Genomic DNA, 22,101 nt, shown 5'->3' with positions numbered 1-22,101 from the left:
ATCTTAATATGTACAACTTTAAACAAAAATATTAGTCTCTTAACTCACTTATTGTTGTCTCCTTTGTTCGTCTTAAGAAGGGTGGCGCCATTTTGTAAATGTGACTGGCCACAACAAAACCATAAACAATTGGGGCTTTTTTTTAGTTATTTATAGATTATGAAAATGTGGACATCAAACACATGGAAATCAAAAAATAAGTTCTTTGCTTCGAAGTGTTGTGCACATTAATAACATTTTAAGGCCGTTTGTAATTTAGAAGCATAATAAAAGAAAAGAATAGACTTCAGTTGCTTTGGCAGAAATAAAAATCCTCCGCTATTAAATATAAAAATTATCCCCCACTTTTTATTAATTGTATTTATTTGCTGATTAAATAAAAATAACAATAGCTGTTGACGTGTAAGCAGAGCATTGTAAGCAAGCAAACTCGTAAATCAAATAACTGTTCCCACCAACTGAGACTCGGTCTCAGGCACAGAGCCGTTCAAAAGAGTCGAATCACTCATGAATGACTCATCAGTACTCAGCAGGTATGACTTCCTCCGATCATGTAAGTAATCCTGGCATTGCTTTCTGTCCACCAGTATTGTCAGTTTTTCATCTGAGTGACCCGGTGCTCTTATCAGATTATCATACGCTGTCAGAATAGGATACATGCAGTGAGTACCATGCCTGCGCATGCGCATAGAGGAGGTGTCAGTTCAGCATACGCGACAAGTTATGACGAAAGGAAGTCAACAAATTGTTTTCAATGATAACTAGATGGATATACATGCATTGTCGTAGTTTCAAAGTGTATTTAAAGCAGGGTCTAGCTGCAGCTGCAGTCAACTACAACTCACGCCGTGTGAAACTCGCCTCCCTGTTGCTTGGTGATGGTCTGACTAGTTAACCACTAAGTCAGGATGTCATACAGCTGATGATAAAGTGTATGAGGATCTACGTCATGATTCTATGTTGCTGATTAAATAAAATCATATGGCAATGACAGCGTATACGTGTCTGACAGAACACCAGTTTTAAGCCATTTATCCATTATTGTTTTTAAACGCAGTCCTTTGCTAAGCTAGCTGTGGCGTCGCACTTTGAGCTGACGTCACGGCAAATAAACGGTCCTTTACATGCAATACCATGCGGGCCACTAGGGAGCGCCCGCGGATCACAGTTTGAGAAAGACTGCCTTAGACAACTGAAAAAACATATTACTACCGAAATCTGGTATTTAAAATCTGATAAAGTTACCAGAAAAAAAGAGCTATAGAGAAGTTCAGCTGAAATATAAGGCTGGATGGATAATGCTCAGAAAATCCATCCAATCAAATACATTCTCCATCTTCTCTGCCTCCATCTTGAAGGTTCAGGGTGGGATCTGTTTGTGTTTTTGTTTTTTTACGCTGTTAGATCAAGCTGAATTGAGGGGATGTAAGAGACCCCACTCACCCAGAAAGCCACCTCAGTCTGTGAACATTTCTCAGGAAGAAAATTTTAAATCTGTTCTTTATACTGCTCATTTTTGTTGACAGGAACGTTTGTGGAGTAACACCACTGTTTGTCAGATAGCCATCTCTGCTCTGTGACGTTACCTTCCTCCAATATTTCCACGATACTTTAGTTTCATGTAACATTCATGTCTGTATCAGTTATATTGCTGTCTGTAACTTTCTCAGATGTAGAAAAACAGAACAAAAACCAGATTATGTTGCTGATTCTTTGTGATTAGATGTTCTCACACTGTTTTTCCATCTTCATTTTTCCGTGATGCGCAAAGATTTCAGGTTCAGCTGTCACAGTTTTCTGGCTTTATTCGATGCTCTTACTCTGTGTTGATGCTGAGTATGATGACATTCTGCTTTACTCTGAAGAGACGGGAACATTTTATGTCCTAGGGAATGAGAATACTCTGAATCGATCATTTCTATATCTGTTTTTTTATTGTTAACTTTAAAATCTGGACCAACTTCATTGACTTTTTGCATCATTCTCTTGCTAAACTTACATATTTTTGGTGTTTATGAAGTTTATTGAACGCTATAAATTACAAATAAAATCATAGCAATACAATAAACAATAAAACGAGTGGGTAGCAGCATAAACTTATTAAAAACAACTCCTTCTCCAGCAACAATACAAAATGATGTCACCCTATTTATAAGTATTTCTCTTCCAGATTCTTGACTAATGCAATACATTCAATGATATGTTAATAGTAGCTCTAATAGTATTAACAACAATAATAATTATGACATTGACGCTAACAATGCTATCCAACAAAGACAGTTTATCATATTTAGTGTCAACCATTTTCTTGTACAAAGGTTTGAATTGATCTTTAAATACTGCAGAATATTTGTGTCTTTGTTGGAGAAATGCTTAAAGCTTTTCATCAATAATCCAGTGAAATGTGTTTGTTAATTTCCTTACCGTTCATCGGCTGTATGGACCATCTTCCCTTTGAAACAGTGACGTGTAAGCGCTGCATTTATCATCCTAATGGAGCAAGTCATTAAATCCATTCAGTGGTTTTATGGCAGCAGCCTCTGTTGAGATGTGCTCTGTGATTTTTGGGTTGTTTCTATGAACACAGACATGCTTGCTCATATATTGATCTGACTCAGACCGTCTGGGCCATTAGCCCGCTGACGGCGCTGGGTCGAGTCCATTGATCCAATACTGATGTGTCATTTGCACAATGTGCATCAGTTCTGATTGCTTCCTTATTGTTGGTTTAATCCAGGGTCACAGCACTTTCAAGACCAGATCAAAAGTGCTTGTAGGCTCGACAAAGGTTGTGGTAAAGTGAGATTATGTATTTATGCCATTCCAGTATAAATGGAACCGGAACGGCTTTCTGCAAGATTAATACAGGCGGTTTAAATGCTAAAGCTCTTCTGAATGTATTTTTGGGACAAAAGGTTGGAGCATTAATACTCTCAAACCTCTGATTGTTCTTTTATCACCTGTCAGTAGTTTTAATCAGGACTGAAACAATTAATCAGATTAATCGTGATGAATTATTTAAATGATCGTTTATTAATTAACTGTAGATTACAGACTCAAAAAACATTTGTTGAAAAAACAACCTATTCAAAGCAGCAATTAAGCCAAAACTGTACAGAAATTATACATTATATGTTATCAGTATTTTTTTAGATGCATCCTCAGCTACAAATTAAGTATTCACTAAAAAGGAATGCTCCTTTATTGCATTTTAGACAATGAAATGTTCATTTTACTTAAATTGATTGAATCATTTATTTGCATTTTTCAATGTATTTCTAATGTTGTATAAAAAGGCTTACATAGTTAACTGATTTTTTTTCTGTCTGATTAATTGATTAATCATGAGAATAATCCATGAATTAATTGATTACCAAAATAATCATTAGTTGCACTGAACAGTAGTGGAAGGATGGTCACATAAAATTATATAAATATGCTGATGACAAAACGTGAAAGAGTTCGGAGTGTGAATACTTTTGCAAGACACTGAATCATTTGTTCTAGCAATTTGTTTCAGCAGGAAGATAAAGTTGCACAATTGTTAAAAAAATAAATTTAGGAGCAGTTTACACATTTTATACTGGCTGAACATCTGGAGTTAATCATGAGGTGTGGTTGCTGGAAACCATCCTCTATCTGAACTGGGTCCAGCACAGTATTCAGTGTTGTCACAGGGTTCACTGGGCTCACTGCTTCCAGTCTGCATGGTGTCACTGGTGTTACTGGGCAGGATTTCTTCATCAGAGCAACAGTCTTCACGCTTATGTTGTGTGTTTTCATGCTTCGTCTCCATGCCTTTATGGGCAGAATCAGATCCATCTGGATTTAAAGGGGACAATTTTTTGTGCCTCCATTTTGGATCTCAACTCCCTTCTTAAAACACTCTAAGTGCTTAAAAAACACTCTGCTATTTTTTTGGCATATCACATCTGGAAGCCGTTTGAAAAACTTTTAAAATTAAGTCACATTCCATGGGCACTGTGCCGTTACCTAGCAACCCCAGCTAAACCCACGTAGTCACCTAGTAACCCAAGCTGAGTCCCAGAACATTTGGTCAGCTGGTTTTACTGTATGCACTGCACAATGACTTCTGGAAAAGAGAAGAGTTTTATTGTTGAGTTACCGTTCAGAAAACGTTTCTTGTTGGTTTGACTTTATTTAGTGTTAAAAAAAAAGCAAAGTTATATACAAACTAGGTAAATTTAAAACAAATACAAAAGAAGAACAGTAAAGTATATCTAGACGTTCAAAGTGTTATTTCTACACCCAGCCGTTTTACATTAGTAGCATCATCTGATAAATTACTATTGGTTGTGCAGGAGGCTCTACTAATGCTTTTCAAAAATGTACTGTTGTGTAATTGTGCATCTGTTTTCAGACATTTTCAGTGCGACCTTAAAGGTAGACTTAGGGGCACAGCCAGCAGCAGTTATTTGGGTTTAGAGTGACAAAAGGCCCTAAAGCAGCTCATTCTGAAAGGAGCTCAAAACAGGCAGGACGGAGCAGACTAATATCTCATTATTTAAGAATGAGTTTGATGAGCATGCTTCATATAGCCCATAGATCTAAGCTAGCCTTTTCAAGGAATCATAATTTGTCACCTGTAAGGATCTGTTCAACAGCCTGGCTTGTACATTCAGCAGTATGTTTGTGTGTAGAAGCTAATATTCAGGTTAGGGCATAAAAAAAAAAGAGGTGTGTTTTCATCTTTGTCTTGTTTGGTTTTGCATTCAGCTGCAGAAGTAAACAGTGGAGGTCAGACCTGCCAGCCTCCAGTGTTGTCATCACCTTCCATAATGAGGCTCGCTCTGCTCTGCTGCGGACTGTCATCAGGTAGAGCTGTGCTCTCTACGCTATTATTCTCTGATTTATTGACTCAGATTTATTCATCTGTTTCATGTTTCTCTCCGTTTAGCGTCTTAAAGAAAAGTCCTCCTCACTTGGTCAAAGAAATCATTTTGGTTGACGACTACAGTGACAACCGTGAGTCATCTGCCCCGTCACTAACCATTCTGTTTAAATCAGAGCGTAGAAGTGAGTAAAAAGTCTTAATTTATGTGTGTTTTCCAGCGGAGGATGGAGCCCTGCTGGGGAAGATCGAGAAAGTTCGCATCCTCAGGAACAACCGCAGAGAAGGTACAAAGAAGTAAATAGAAAATGTCAGCTGCTCGTTCTGTGGTCGACAAGATGAGACCGTTTTGTTCTGATAAAGCGTCTTCATTCACTCAGGACTGATGCGTTCGAGGGTCTGCGGTGCAGATGCTGCCACAGCGCCAGTTCTTACCTTCTTGGACTCTCACTGTGAATGTAACGATCATTGGCTGGAGCCGCTGCTGGAGCGAGTGGCTGAGGTAATCTCAAACACATTCTTCTCTAAAACCACCTTTTAATCAAAGTTAAATTCCCACTTGCATTATTTTACTGCCATGTATAATGTCGTTATGGGTGCTTGGGATCCTTGGAATTGCTTGAAGTCCAATTAGGTGTTTTCAAGATTTGGAAAGTTCTTGATTTCTGTATAAAGTCCTTGACAGTGCTTGATATTCAAACTGCACAGCTTTGAGATAAAGTGCAAACTAATATTTGATTGAAAGCTTAAATTTAGAAACGGTTATTTACCAGATATTTAAAGATAATAAAGAAAAACACTGGCACATTTTTCACACTGTATGAAGTTAAATCAGATCAAACTTTTTTTTGTTTTAAATGATTTATTATTGTGCTAAATAACAAAAAATGTATCAAGAACATTTAGAGGTTTTTGTACCTTCATTAAACCAGTCAGGTGTATAAGACAGACATTTCAAAACTTACATTTTTGTTATATTTTAGTTTACCTTGCCCATGCTGTAGAATGTAAAATATTATCACAACATATTATTAATAACGGTGATAAATGATATTGTATAACAGTGAATTCAAACTGTCTTCTTTAGTTTATTTGTATTATTTTTATCTCCAGAGTGTGCTGCTGGAGAAGTTTGAAAACTTGCCTTGAAATTGCTTGAACGGTTCTTGAATTTTACTGTGAAGAAAGTAAAATATGCGGATTCAAACCCGCATATGGACTTTGAACATGTGAGCCAACAGTGGTTGTTTGAAGAAACAGAAACATTTAATTTTCAACAAAATGTTAATATTGTGTTATATTGCTTCTAGCCTCTTTCTCTTTTATGCACTAATGGCACTAACTGTTTGTCTTTGAGCTCTTAGAGGAGTGTTAATACCTTACATAAGTGCTCCACAGTATATCAATATCAGTGTGATTAATGTTAATATTTTAAGAGACTGTTATGCACGCCATAATTGTTAGCTAAGAGCCATGTTGCACATTCTGCATGTGAAAATGATAGTCGGCCCGTTGGTTGGTGTCTCACTGCAGTAGATTCCAGAGACAAAATGTCACAGGGCGCATTCACACCAGTCCTGTTTGGTTTGCTTTAACCAAACTCTAGTTTGATTATCTAGAAAGTCCGGTTCATTTGTGGAGGTGTGAATGTGCAATTGGACTCTGATGTGGACCAAACACACAAACTCTGATCTGTCTAAAAACCTTGGTCTCGGTTCAGTTGAAGTGAACTCAGTTTGCATGTATATGTGAACACCAAGCAGAACGAAGTCGGCTCCAAAAGCAGGAAGCCGTCTATTGAAGGGCATTCTGGGTAAATCAACCTAACCTTTTACCAAAAACTAGGGGTGGTAGAGTACCCAAACATTGTACTCGAGTAAGAGGAGCATTACTTCAACATATTTTTACTCAAGTAAAAGTAAAAAGTTCCCATCCAAGATCAAATTATCAAACATTTAATATTTAAAAATTACATAATCAGATGGACCAAAACAAAGTTAAGTGGAAATTTAAGTATTTTAAGGACCAAAATGACAATTTTTATAAGTAACAAAAAATAACAAAATAAGGCAAAAGATCTTTTCAATTCAGTTTCTTTCAATAAAAAAACTTATAAAACTTTAATAAAAACTGTAGGTGTGTGTGTGTGTGTGAATTTTTGGTTAAAACATGTTTGTTTTTCATTCAGTGGATAGAGAATCCAAAGATTTTACTCAAGGAAGTGTAGCGATACTTCATAATAAAGTTACTCTAGTAAAAATAAAAAGAAATGTGTAACCCACAAGAAAGGTTACTTCAGATACCTCTGATAGTTAGTAGATGGCAGGTAAGTTAAGTTACTTCAATGACTTAATGTCCATGTTGGACCTGATCAGAAGATTCTGGATGGGCTCTTTGCACGTACGGCTCTGACGTCATATCCGCATGAGTGAAACGAGCCTTTCTTGTTTGCTTTGAGTTACCATGACAGCTAGGAAAGACAAAGTCGTATTTCAGAAGCAAATAAAGCAATACTATTAACATTGTTGTCTTCCTGATATAACGGGCTTTTAAGTTTTCGTGGATTTCCAACCGATCCTGATTTAAGAAGACGGTGGCTTGTAGTTATTGGTCGCTACAAGTTAACGCTGCACTGCAACGTTTGCAGCCTTCACTTGCTACACGACGCTACACTGGGATTTCCGGGCTTCTGCCACTCACTACGGAAGCTTTAACGGGTTTACTATTTTGAATTATATATTTTGTGTAGCTGTTTTAGCATTGCTTTTCTTACCGATTTCCAAGATTCTTCATCGAATTTTACAAGAACGTCCGGGCTATTAGCGGCAGCAACCATCAGCTCCTAGCTCTCTGACGTGTCTGATGAAATCTGAGCGAAGGGGCGGGACCATCAACCTTATTGGCTGATGTGAAATTAGACTGCGCCAGCTATTGGTTGTTTAAGCCATCACTATAAACGATCACTAAAGGCGTATTGCACAGTTTTTAAAAGATTTTTAGCACTTTTTACATATATTTCTGAACATATTTCTGAACTTATTTTTAATTTTATTATTTTTTTAAATCTTATTGTTGAATAATACATGTAATATATTCATTTATACTTTTTAATCTCATTGTAAAAAAAGATATTAAATCAATATTTTTTCTTGCTTGTGTTTTTTACACTGGGTTACAACAGAGTAGTAAAAATACTCATTAACTACATTTTTGTTTACATTTTGTCAAGAAGGAAGTTGGCTCATGTCTTCTTTGTGTGTCGTTTCCATTAGCAGTTCTTGGTGCCGCACCACCACAGGCGACGAGGGGAGTTAGACACAGTTCAGTGTGGAAGCAAACAGCTTTATCTGAAAATATAACAAATGTTGCAACTCTGATCCCTAATCAAACCCAGTTTACTGGACAATAAGCTGTTAAAAAACACACAGTCTAATTACACCAAATATTTAACATAATTTTTCAAATCAAATGCTTTCCTCATATTGTGCAGATCTATTTCTTACAATATTTGCAGATCAGTTATCAAACTAAAATTACATTACGCTGTGATTCCGACAGCCTCATAAAAAAGCAGCACTAAAATGAAACAATCTCTAAATACTAATCTCATCCCATCCAGAGCCGCTTGACAGCTTGAAGGTTTGTGTGATCCAGTTTCTCTGCTGAGAACAGGTTGAAATGACATTTACATGTGTATCTAGCACAGTTTTGTTCTCAGTTCACAATAATCAATGAAGGTTTATGTTTTGTTTTCAATCAATTTCTTTCCATCAACAGAGCACGTATACTTCAGGCTGTTATTGATGTGTGAAATGTGTTTATGAATGGATTTTGAAGTAGTTTCATGTAGGAGAAAAATGTAGAGATACTGTTTTGTTTCCTTCATTTTATTAAAAAATAGCTTTTGCACAAAAATGATGTTTATGTCCCCTTTTTCCTACAAATAAAGATCAGGGTCTCTTTAACAAAAAAGTACAGAAATGTTTCATTCACTGTTCAAAACCAAAACTTATTTTACATTCACAAACTATTCCTCTGAAACAAATGTATAGACTTTAACACCATCAAATGCAAAGAGCTGCCAGGTAACGTTTTAAAAAAACTTTCATAAACGGTTCTAAAAATGTTCTTCATCATAGAAGATTTGGTACTATTAAGTTGCTTTAACTTTTTAAAATGTTTATTAATCAATCACACTCGACCTTTCCAGTAAGAAGAATCAAAAGTTGTTTGTTTATCTTTTAGGATTAAAATTTACTTACAATAAATCACAGATAATTAAAGTTAAATTAAAGATTTCAAAAAAACTTAAAATGAATCCAGACAGCTAAATCAAACTTAAATCTGTTCCTTAATAGGTAAAAGTGAAAGAGAGACACAATTAAATAAACAGGGTTTCAAACAAATACAGGCGTTAATTGTCTTCAACAAACTGCTAACTAAACTGATTAAATCTGGGAAATTGTTCAGTCTCTAAAAAGCCAAAAGAAATTAACTTTACTGCTTAATGCGGTGTGTTTTTTGTTGCAGTTTGCTAAAACTGTTTTATTGTTTGCTTATTTGGTTCATTAAATAATAAAAGAGGATAGAAACAGCATTCCTTGTGGTTGTGAAATCACAATACAATAAAGGATCTCCTTTAATACCTGGAGGTTTGTTTCTGTGTTTTTGGGCCATGTGTTCAGTGTTTTGTCTGAATCCGTTTTAAACCAGCTGAGTCTCACTGCACTGAAGCTCTGCTGGGAATAACGAAGCTGCACAGCTTTCCAGCTCTGAAACTCAAACAGAAAGTAAATTCAAAACATAAGCGCACGAATCAATATTTTGAGTGGAAATATTTACTTGAACTTTCTTCATCATGAGGTCCTTTGATTTCTGATAAATATTTACTGATGCGCCAGATTTCCTGTCATTGTTTAGCTGCAGTGGAAGGAAAATAAATATTTTTCCGCCTGTGTTTCAGGATAAGACGAGGGTAGTTTCTCCAATCATTGACGTCATCAACATGGACAACTTTCAGTATGTGGGCGCCTCGGCCGATCTGAAAGGAGGTCATTTCAGTTTTCACATCTCTCACTATGACTTGTGTTACAACTTATTAAGTGACTGATGATAACTGTCGTCTTGTTTCTGGTTCTGTTGGTAGGCTTTGATTGGAATTTGGTGTTTAAATGGGACTATATGACTCTGGAGCAGAGACGAGCCAGACAAGGCAACCCTATCGCCCCCATCAAGTGAGTTACACTCACATCCTGAAACAAAATGACTGTTTTTCACCCCAGTGTTTGTTGTGAACCCCTGACCTCTCTGTTCACCGCACCTGTAGGACACCGATGATTGCTGGCGGTCTGTTCGTCATGGATAAGGAGTATTTTGAGCGACTAGGAAAGTACGACATGATGATGGACGTCTGGGGAGGCGAAAATCTGGGTGAGTTCCCAGAGTTAGGGTCAACACCCCCACTGTGGGTCAAAAAAACACCAAATGACCTCACTTGGATATGAAATCCAGAAAGAAAACAACATTTAATCTGACTTCTTACATAGTTGCTTTAGATAAGTGTGACCAGTGAACTTCTGCGTCTGGATTCAGACGCGGTTTCCGTTTATTCAACCTGATATATTAGCATTAGCACATAGCATGTTCATCCCCTTCTGTACAAAATAATAGTGTTAGCATGCATTGCACATTGTGGTCATAACAAAACCAAGTGTTTTGTTATGACCAGAAAACGCTTGGTCTTTTAGTCATAACCAAGCGTTATGACCACAAATGTTGTGATGGTGTAATAACAACTTAAGTGAAAATATTCAAACGCCCATCATTAATACATGAAAAAAAAACAACAACATTTGAACAATATACATAAAAGGATTGCAGTGGATTATAAAACTTGCCTCTTCCCAGTGGAATAAGTGACAAAAGGGTAGAAGAAATTAATAACTTAGTATTTATGATGGTCCAAAAGAAGAAAAAAATGAGGTGGAGCTGGAGGACCACACCCCGAATGATAGACGTGAGGAAACACAGGAACAGTCAGGTATAAACAGACAAATGCATTAAAGAAACACATTTTGTGTAATTATACAACTATTAATACATACCCAATTACATAAGCCTAGTATGTGATTAATTGTCGATTAATAACTTATTAGATTAAAATTAGTTCCAATCTATTAACTAATAATGTCCGATTAGATAGTTTTTTTTACTGTTGTAGTTTGGCCGCCGTCCAGCAGAGGGCGACGCTCCTCATCCTTAAGCAGAGCCGTTCATACAGGAACCAAGATGGTGGACCGTTTTACAAAACAGAACCTTCTATGGGCGGTTCTGTTTTGAAATATAAACGCTTGACAAACTCTTAAAGTTTGACCTTAATATTGATAATTCAGCCGAGCTGCATGGCGGAGCGGCGTCAATGTAGTCAAAAAATTTCTGATATGCTAAGATACGAAGACCAGGATAATCTGACAGAAAAGTGGAGAAAAATTGTACAATGATGGAAAAAGTCATGAAGCCAATAAGCAAGGTAGAATTTTTCCTACTCTGTCAGTTTCATGTATTTTGATTCATTTCAGTTCATTTCAGTGCTGTTCTCTATAGTGCATCGTAAATTAATGCAAGAATGCTTCATTGACCCCAAGCAGAGAGCTATACGTTATGTTCAGTGGAAGTTTATTTCATAATCTGCCGCCCTGCTGTAATCTGTGTTCTTTTGTTTTTGGCTCCCACTGATTACTTCCCACTCATTAAACTCCCACTCTCCTGTGCGATGTTTACTGATGAAGCTCTCTGCTTGTTCTTCATGCCGCGTCAGGAAATTGTCTGCATTTCCATGCCAAAAGCAATACGAGCAGAAAGCCATTCAGTGATTATATTCTCAGTTTAGAAATGACAGCGGTGCTTCGATAATAACACAACTGAAACACTGCGTAAAAATAACTGGTCTACACAGTGGAGATCATTTGCAAACTGTGGAGTGATATAATTGCAGCTTTGTCTCCCTGTTGCCTTTGTTTTGGATTCAGTTGGGAAGCGGGATGAGCTGACAGAGCGATTCACGGCGCTCCCTGGGAGGTGCAGGCAGAGACTCAGAGCTGGATTGACAGTCCAGACTCATTCAAACCCAGAGGATGTCACAAAGCTAACTGCAAATTATAAACACATTTCAAACATTTAGAAGGTGCAGGAGACTAAATTAGTTGTTCTTTTCATACACTTTTTGTTATAAATTACAGAGCCCCTCCAGGAAAATGGGGAAACAGTTTTCTTTTGTGTTGCCTCACAATAAATGAGCAAATACACCCTGTATTTATATACACCCTGTATTTTGTATACAGTCACAAATGTCACACATTTGAAAAGCCTCAATAAAATTTGTTTTTATATTCTTAACTCTTTGCTGCAAAAAGCGGATCGAAATCTATTTATTCACCTTTTGTTTGTATGTTTGTGTAAGGTTGAGATAAAGCTGCACATGAAAACGGCTCTTTATTAGCCATTCAGACTAACAACACAAAAAAGACACAATCAAAACTGTTAGATGACTTATTACCCCGTGAAAATAACTCAGAAATACTCCAAATAGTTTGGATGTATTTTTTCTTTCTTTCCTCCTTGCAGAAAGTTTCTGTTTGTATCTTAGAAGGGATGGAAAGTCCATGTTTTGCTTTTGTATTTTGCAAATAGGTTTGTAGTGCATTTATACCCTAACTGAGGAAATATAAAACTTCAGACTTCTCACAAACGAGACAAAAACGTACATGGAAAAACCTTTCGAAAACCTTATTATAGCAGAAAAACTTTCAGTATTCAATCATGCCGCATGAACTGACCAGTAAATTACTGCGAGGTAACGCAAAATAAAGACAATCCTCCATGTTCCCTTGGCGGCTCCGTTATAAATAACAGACTGTGATGGGCGTTTGTTTGGGTTTTTTTTAGAGATCTCGTTTCGTGTGTGGCAGTGTGGCGGCAGCCTGGAGATCATCCCCTGCAGCCGGGTTGGCCACGTCTTCAGGAAACAACACCCCTACACCTTTCCTGGAGGCAGCGGGACTGTGTTTGCGAGGTAATGCACCACAAAAAAAAACGCACACTGGAAACTCAACGTTTTGTGTCCTTTATTGACGTCACACCAAAATCTTGGCTGCAATCAGCAGCAACAAAAATCCACAGAAGAACCATTTCCAAACTACTCCAGTCCACCTATTAAAGGGTTTTATGCAGAACACACAATAACCACAGTCTTTTCTCAGCTCTCCCTCAGTGTGTGAACGTGCTAATTAGTTGGTACAGAAGATTTTTTTTTTTTATCTTGGCTTTTCTCAGAAAACATAAAATAAATTCATTAAGAACCCCACCAATCTGCAACCCAAACTTTAAAATATCTCAAATAAGGCTAAAAATGATTCAACCTTTTCTTACGATTCCCAAGGTTTTATCATCGTTCTTATTTTATTAGTAACCATTAGGCGGCACATACCTGCCAGCTGGTTGTTAGTGAGCGATGCCAGAGAAAAGCCTTTTCTGTCTAATCATCACAAACGTGTAGTTTTCAAAATGCTACTGGGACTTTAACTGGACCAGTGTGCTTTGGTGAGATTAGAATAAGATCTGTTTCACTTTCAAAAGCCCTGAGAACATCGTTGAATTAGGGATGAAACAGTTATTGAAAAAAAATCAGCTAATTTAGTAACCGATTAATCGTTAACTGAAGAATACAAACTCAAAAAAACCCACTAACTGAAAAAACCCTAACATATTCAGAGCAGCAAGTAAGCTAAAATTGTTCAAAATATATGTTATACATTTTGCATCTAAGATAAAACAAAACCTATGTCTGTAAATATATATTAACGAAAACTCCTCAAGTGGTTTAGGTTTAACTTTGCCTGGTTTTAATTCACTCTGCTATTGCATTTCAGGCAATAAAATGTTTATTTTCTCATTTAAAAAGAACATAAACATTTCTTGCAGGGGGTCTAAACTAAGCAGAATGTGCCAATTTCTTTTTCCAATTAATCACCAGAATAATTGATTATTAAAGTAATCGTTAGTTGGAGCGTTATAGTGCATTTGCATCATGAACTCTTTTCTTTTTCCACAGTCACTTCAGGGTCTTTTTTTTTTTTTTACAATCATCTCATGAGAGATTTTTTTCCCCCTCCGTGATTAAATGAACAAAAATTAAATGTTGAATTCTTCTCACTTTGAGATTAAGCATCATGGTCATGATTAAGGATATTTGAGGACATCAACTAGCAAATATAACAAAATGTTGACATTACTGCGACTCCCTCTTGTCTTTACCTGAATGTTTTTAGAGTCGATCATCATTATCTTTACTATCTTAGTTTGAAACGAGTGAAGAATCTTCAACGAGGAAAAAGTTGCTCCTCCAGCAGCACAGTATGAAGCTGATAAACCCCAGTCTTCTGAACCATGGGTTTGAAATAACATATCCAAATCTAATTTTGTTTTTCTCAGGAGCTACAAACTCTGTTTGAATAATCGCGGTTTTAAAATAAAGCTAACACTTTGGAGACTCAATCAGAAGTCTCAGTATCACAGCAACTACTATAGTTTCAGAGAAAAAGAGGATAAAATATAAAATCATCTTTTTTTACATTATATACTATATAAACCTTTTAGAAATACCATAAATAAGACTACAAACTTTTGGAAACCAAAAGTCCATCTGTGGATATTAGCTGTGTGAAACTTGATGTAGCTCAGCTAAACTAAAGTAAATTTACAGAGGTCTGAGTTTTGCTTTTGGGTGGGTTGACACATCTCCTAAACTGGAAATTTATTGTGTTTAAGCTTTAAAACTCATTTTACACGTCTAAAATAGCTTGTTTTTTATTTTTTCTTTAATATCCTCATATGTTTTTTTTTTTATCTAGTTATAATAGAACAATAAGAAATTGATATTTGACTCCCACTCAACTGTAATATTTGAAAATCCAGTGTGAAAAAGAAAAATTAAAACAAATTTGTAACATTTGGTTTAAAACCACCAAAATAAATCCTTTTTTTTGGCAGTGCCAGAGCTCCCTACAATGTCTTTTTGATGATGACTGACGTCTGTCCTGCCCTTGGGCATAAACTTAAATTCTCAAATGCTTTTTATCAGCTTCTAGCCAAGAGTCTGACATTTCTGTGGACACTTAATACGTTTGTGTTTAAATGAGGGGAGGTGCAGTAATGAGTGTGGGGAAAAAAAGTTCAAATCTGTGACGCTTGGCAAGTTTTTAAATGTCAGACAACACACAGCAGTTGGCTACTCATGATGCGATGGATAAGAGGCGCTCTGGATGGTTCTTGAGCAGGATGAAAATAAACTCTGTAGATATGGATGAGCTTCAGCAGCAGAGTTTAAGCATCTCCTGTCAGTTTCACTCCCCGTGTCGTCTCAGCTGAAGTGTTTGAGTCCAAACGGAGAGCAGCAGTGCAGCGAATAGCAGTGCCAACTGCATGTACTGTAGGTGGCTGCGGTTCCCCGTCTCGCCCTTTAAATAGTCCCAGACAGTGTCCCGGAGCGTCAGGACAGACATTGTTTTGTGAGCCTGGGCGAGTTTGTAATTGTCCCAGAGGGAGCAGCATTTCCAGCACAGCCAAGCAAAAATGGGCTTTTTGAGGCTGGGCCAGCTCACACTGACTGTGAAGAAAAGCACCTAAATAAAGTTCAGATGAACATTATCTGTTGCTGTCCTCTAGATGGGCATTTCTAAGAAAACGTCTTGACTGCAGACTGAAACCACTTGCACTCTTGGACCTTGGAATAGATCATTTTTGTAATCGGCTAATTGAATCCAGTTAGAAATATCTGGAGGTACATTAAGAACAAGAAAAACAACAAAATGATTTTCCACAGTGAGTAGAATTGCTTTAAAGCGGATGAATTATGCAAAATTCACATTTTTCACATTTATATATTTTCATTTGAGCTTCAAATGCTTCTAAAAACAGTCGAAGTGCTTAAAAAACTCACCCAGACATTTTTTAAATAAGTTGATTTTTTTTGGTGTCTGAAAAATGAGCCGTTTCAAAAACCTCTGGAATGTAATGTCGCAAATGAGCAGGTACCCCCCGTTACCTAGCAACCCAATCTGAGCTCCAACACATTTGGTCAGCTGGTTTTACCGCTGCATGCACTGTACAATGGCTGCTGGAAAAGATAAGAGTTTTGTTGTCGACTTACCATCCAGAAATGGTAAGTCGACAACTTGCTGTTTTCTTGTTGGTTGTGCAGGAGGCTCCACTTCTGCTTTTTAAAGATGTGACATTGTCTAATTGTGCATCTGTTTGTCGCCATTTTTACGTTTCTCTGTTTTTAACTTTTTAATTTCTTTAATTTCTGTTCAAACGGTTGAGCTGTGCCGTTTTTCCTCAGGAACACAAGACGAGCAGCAGAGGTGTGGATGGACGAGTATAAGAACTTCTACTACGCTGCTGTTCCCTCGGCGAGAAACGTTCCCTACGGGAAGTGAGTCCAGTCAGATTTTAAATAAACGCAGTAAACAAGGTTCCTAGATCACATCAGTCCACAACAATTAGGAACAAGTAAATGGAAAATAACTTTTTCTAACAAGTATTTCAACTCCTACACATTCAATTTCTGTTGGGAAACACATTTGGAAAGCTTTAAAGTGAATTCATTTTATTATAGCAGCATAATCTGACACTGGAAAATATGAAATCCCACATTTAACATTTGTTCAGCAGGAACGAACCTGGTTAAGATCTGCAACTTAAACACAGGAGACATGTGCTGATCTTTATTAGCCATTAAAAGACAGCAGGAAAAAGCTCTTTTAATGTCTTTTTCCAGTTGTTTAAAGTTTAAAACAACTGGAAAAAGATAAACAAAGCTTGGAATGAAATTTCCCAGCAAAGGGCAAAGGAGGTGTGATGCTGCGGGTCATTTTTCCAAAGGCCCCTGGACGCAGCATGAACTCCTTAAAATAGCAGGAGATTGTAAATAAAAGGCTGCTGGATGTTACCAGTAAACTGTTATTTTGTAATTATTGGTTCTTTAAGCAGGAAAATGATCCAAACTTATCAACACAGAAAAGGTTCATTGAACTAAATGAACCGTTTTTCATGGTCATCTTAGTTCCCAGACCTGAATCTTAAAGAACAGGAACAACTTTTGATTTTTAGCAGCAGACATAGCCAAACTTTGTTCATAAATTGAGAAATAGCGAGAAAACAATTAAAAAGCTATTGGAGATGTTAGTTTGATGATCATACATAAGCAATGTTTCTGCGCTGCAAGGCTGGTGTTTTATGGGTCAGAAGCTGAAAACCGAAGAGCCTCTCATCTAAAAGGATAGAAGCAAGATTATGATAGTAAATACCAAAGTAAATAAAAGAAATGGGATAAAACTTCTAATCTGCGTGGAAAGTTATAAAAAAAAAGTGTGTTGTGTTGCTCATAATGAGGCAAAGCCGTCTGGGTTACTAATACGACCATTCATCATTAAAAATGCATCAAAACGTGCAGGAGGATTTAAGGCACGGTCTGCTGACCGTCTGTCCCGATGCAGGGGGTCTCCAACCTGTGGTTGCAGAGCCACAGGTGGCTCGTTTAGCTCCTCGTTCTGGGCCTTCCTGCCTCCGACCAAAATCGTTTGAAATGACCAATATTTGTATACAGGGAGATACTTTTATCAGACCTTTATGTGTTTTCATAGCAAGGAATTTCCACAGAAAGATGACACTTATTGGTACAGACAGGTTTATTTATTTAGTTATTTTAATTTGTTTGAATCTTTGTAATTGTTCCATAAATATGAAAAAGAACTAGCTTGTTTTTCCCTTGTTGTAAAGTTTTTAGGGTTTTCATTGCTTTGAAGCCCCAGAAACAAAAGATGAATGTTTTCAGTTTCATCCAAAATACAAGATTTTCATGCATTAATTTTTTAAAATTTGATAAATCATTTATCCGTTAATCCTTGGATGTTCAAACGTTCTGTCAAAAGGACTCATGGGCCAAAACAATAGGGGGGAAAGGAAAACCTACCTCCTCAACAATAAACCAAGTTGCAATACTTTAATTAAATAAGTAAAATAGTACATTTTCAAGTTGGATGTGTTAATTATTGTAGATCCAAAATGATGAAACGATTTTCCAGGTTTGCCTCATAAAAGAAAAGTGTCCACTTTGTGAATTGTAATAAAACATTTGTGGCTAAGTGTAATAAATACATTAAGATCAGATCTGAGTGCATCAAAGTCTCACAAGAGGAATTTGTATTTTCTTGAATTGGAGTCGTATAAAATCACTAAAGAGGTCGGAAATGGCCCCAGACCCGCACTTTGGACTCCTGTGCTCTTAAGGTTGATGAAATTTGAAAGAGGTTTGACACATCTCTCTTGTCTTTGTGCCTCCAACACCGACAGCATGGAAATGGTTGTTATTTGGACTTGTGGGAACAAAGCTGGTGTATCAGTGAGGCTAAGCGGTTATTTTCCCCTAATGCAGCCAATCAGACGAGCCTCCACTTCCTGCCCTCACCGACTATTACTTTGATCAAATCGAACCCCAGAAACACACTGAAGACCGCAAGTTACCATCGTCTGATTGTATGCGATGTCTGTGTGTCTCAGTATCCAGAGTCGCTTGGAGATGAAGAAGAGGTTAGGCTGTAAGCCTTTCAAATGGTACCTGGAGAACGTCTACCCCGAACTGAGGTAAGAACTTAATCAATCAATCAATCAATCAATGTATTTATAAAATATTTTTAGTCAAGTGTAGGGATGGAAATCCTATGAAAAGTGTACAATACATTATCTCGCAAATATGCAGGACTTGCATATCCAAGTAATTGAACTACTGAGAATCGTAAAGCAAACGTCTTAACGAATCTGCTTATCGGTGCCCGTAGCGTGACGTATTTGCGTGATGACGTTATAGCACACGCTCTGTATTTTGCTTTAGAAAATATCCAAGATGGCGTCGCGGCAGAAGCGATCCAAAATATGTTTATATTTCACAAAAAAGGCGATACAAGGGCCAGTTGCAGTATGTTCAGTACTTTAATCACCATAAAATAAGGAAACGTCCTCAAACAATTGGCCACACAACATGCAAACGATTTGTGTGAATGTAAAGCGTTATTACGTTGCTTAGCAATAGCGGTGCTAAGCAACCGAGGGCGGGGCTTTGAGCGCGGTGTCTCCTGCTATGAATGTCCCAGGTAACGTTAAACTAGTTATTGTATTAATGTTATCGCCATACAGCATGAATAATCTCCATCTCACGTTAACATTTACAGTCGTATTCAGTAAATTATAATATATTTAACGAAGAAGCTCGTTTATTATACTAAAAACAAACTGTTGTGCAGAAAGTTGCATTTCATGTTAAAATGTTCTTGTGACAGAAGGATTTTTATTGTTTATACAAGTTTTAATTTTGTTTGAATCGAATAAAACATGGTGCATGTTTTGAATTAAGGAGTTTATTTCCTACCTCAATGAGAATCGATAAGCCAGATTGATAATGAAATCAGTATCGATAAATTCTTATCAATTCCCATTCCTAGTCAAGTGTAACACAAAGTTCTTTAGAGTCGTTTAAAATGTAAGAATGACATTTGGCCCCAACACAGACTCACGATGAAATGATGAAATCATGTAAACAATCAACACCAAGTCAGAGCAGGAGGAGTCCGTCACCTGGTTCTGGTGTTTTCAGGGTTCCAGATCATCAGGACATCGCCTTCGGAGCGCTGCAGCAGGGAGGAAACTGCCTGGACACTCTGGGGCATTTTGCAGACGGAGTGGTAGGCGTCTACGAGTGCCACAACGCTGGAGGGAATCAGGTAGAGATTCAATAACAAAACACACAGGAAACCTGGGAGGACATGAACTGAAGGAGTGTGGTTGGATTCTGTTAGTAAAACTGGTGATTGAAAAGGATAATGCATAGATATCTCCACAAATGTGCCAAGTAAAGAAAATCTCCTAAGAAAATGTATAGGGTTTTTGTACAGAAATGTGCAAATTCAGCCAAAGGTTTTTGAAAAGCGTACAACTTTGTTAGTTTATCATTTTAAAATAAAATAAAAATAATAAAGATGATTTTGTTTTCATCAATCTGAACACATCAGACAATTTAATGAACACATTATATTAATTAAAAACTAATTAAGGATAAAATATCTTTGTGATAACGCATTATATCTGGGTTGTGCCTTTTTAGGAAGTTTTCCTGATGTTGAACTATTCAGACTATTGACTCCTGAATCTGTTCTATGGAGCTTATTCTGTTTTTAAAGATGTTTGGTCTGCAGATGCACGATAGTCACCAACATCAGTATCGGACGATTGTAGTCATGTTTTTCTTATCAGTATTGGTTCGATATATGAAACGGGATTTTTTCCAAAGGTGTTAAAGGTCGTAAAGAATATTTCACTGGGATAAGCTGAGGACATGTTGATCCATAATATAAATTAAATCCCTCCCGTTGTGATTGTCCTGTATCAAACCACTAATCTTATACATTTATTTATTTATGTATTTTAGGAATGGGCCCTAACCAAAGACAAGTCGGTGAAACACATGGACCTTTGTCTGACGGTGGTGGACCGGACCGCCGGCTCCCTAATCAAACTACAAGGATGTCGAGAGAACGACAGCAGACAGGTACTGATGAAACACACTGCATTAAAAAACAAATAAGCTTTTATTTCTCATTCTTTGACATTACATCAGACAAAACGTTTCTAGTTTTAAGTCAGCTAGGATCTCTAAAATAATTTCTGTGTAATAAATGCAGAACAAGGAGGGATGACTTGTTTGACCACTTTCATCAAATCAGAGGTTCACCTACATTTCCTTAGTATTTGGCTTAATTCCCCTAACGAGCTCGTTTTTATACGTCCATCTGGGTCTCAACTGCTTCTACAAAAACAACCCAAACGCTTAAATAAACACCCAGACATTTTTTGGCAATAAGTTGATGTTTTTTGGTCTGAAAAATGAGCTGTCGCGATAACTTCATGACTGCTAAGTTGTATTCAACGGGCACTGCACCGTTACCTAGCAACTCCAGCCGAGCCCATCCTCAGCCAACCCAATCACGTTTGGTCAGCTGGTTTTTCCGCTGTATGCTCTGTATAACAGCTGCTGACAAGTAATGTTTTCTTAATTTTTAATTTTTACAGAAATGGGAGCAGATTGAATCCAACTCGAAGCTTCGTCACGTGGGCAGCAACCTCTGCCTGGACAGCCGCAGCGCCAGGATGGGTGGGCTAACCGTGGAGGTCTGTGGGCCGAACCTTAACCAACAGTGGAAGTTCACCCTGAATTTACAATCATAGGGGGCGCTGCAGACCCCTGGATATCTGACTGAGACACAAAAAGACAGACATACGAGCAAAAGACTGGAGGAGCAGGATGGACTGGAATAGTCCTCGTCCTCCGCAGAGACGCAGCCAGTTCTCTCTACACCCCTCTCCCCCACCACTCCCCTCCCTTAAACGTCGAGCCACGCCCCGTGGGGGAGGGGCTTGTAGACGGCGTCGGAGCGAACCGGAGACTGACTGCATGCGGTGGACGGAAGCGATGAAGAGGATTTAGTTTCCAACAACATACCTCGGCGTTCTGTCATTGACGGTTCCAGAGAGATTTCCTTTTTCTTCTTTAATGCTGGTTGAAAACAAACTAAACTCTTTGGTGGATTATTTTTATTTTTCTTATGCATATTTTTTTTTTTATTCTTGAATCTCTGCTGAGAGCTGCTGGAGCTGGTTCTGTTCCTAAGTGATTCTTGTTGGGCCAGGTGGAGGTTTCCTATGGGGGGTTTTGGGTATCGAGTGATGATGGGAGGAGGAACACGGACTCGATTCTTCGAGCTGTTCTTCTTTTGTTCTCTCACTAGTTTACAGAATTGACAAAAAAGATGGAGGAGGAGAAAAGAGAACTCTGTATTTTACTTTCTGTGCGTCTGATTCCAGTCCATTGTCCTTGGGAGGAGCGTCTTTACTTCTTGACGGAGGGTTGTGTCTGAACAGAAAGACCGTCTCTAAGGTCTTCAGGATGTAGCGCTGGCTGCTGCAGCATCCTTACTTCTTCACTTTGTTGTTTCTTAAAAACTGCACAGAAAAAAAAACAAAAAGATCATAAGTCTTTGTTTTGTTTACTCTTGTCAACATATGGCACCAGATTTGAAAGAAAAGTTTGTTTTAAGTTTCAGGAGGACCAGAGGAGCAATTAAAAACAGTTTTTCCTTACA

The 22,101-nt window shown here is 37.6% G+C and overlaps 1 protein-coding gene across 1 annotated transcript in view; it reads left to right on the top strand.

The window, feature by feature from the left end:
- galnt2 (polypeptide N-acetylgalactosaminyltransferase 2) overlaps positions 1–22,101 on the top strand; it is a 74,965-nt gene extending 52,864 nt beyond the window's left edge. The window contains exons 4-16 of the mRNA XM_005804218.3: positions 4,738–4,836; positions 4,919–4,986; positions 5,074–5,139; positions 5,233–5,354; positions 9,816–9,903; positions 9,999–10,086; positions 10,179–10,282; positions 12,797–12,923; positions 16,251–16,343; positions 18,470–18,553; positions 19,560–19,686; positions 20,391–20,510; positions 21,032–22,101. Of these exons, the coding sequence (XP_005804275.1) occupies positions 4,738–4,836; positions 4,919–4,986; positions 5,074–5,139; positions 5,233–5,354; positions 9,816–9,903; positions 9,999–10,086; positions 10,179–10,282; positions 12,797–12,923; positions 16,251–16,343; positions 18,470–18,553; positions 19,560–19,686; positions 20,391–20,510; positions 21,032–21,187 (1,342 nt within the window). The 3' untranslated portion in view covers positions 21,188–22,101. The remainder of the gene's footprint in view (positions 1–4,737; positions 4,837–4,918; positions 4,987–5,073; positions 5,140–5,232; positions 5,355–9,815; positions 9,904–9,998; positions 10,087–10,178; positions 10,283–12,796; positions 12,924–16,250; positions 16,344–18,469; positions 18,554–19,559; positions 19,687–20,390; positions 20,511–21,031) is intronic.

The sequence above is a fragment of the Xiphophorus maculatus genome, chromosome 4 (assembly GCF_002775205.1).
Source record: "Xiphophorus maculatus strain JP 163 A chromosome 4, X_maculatus-5.0-male, whole genome shotgun sequence".
Taxonomy (NCBI): domain Eukaryota; kingdom Metazoa; phylum Chordata; class Actinopteri; order Cyprinodontiformes; family Poeciliidae; genus Xiphophorus; species Xiphophorus maculatus.
This window is presented reverse-complemented; position numbering and strand designations above follow the sequence as displayed.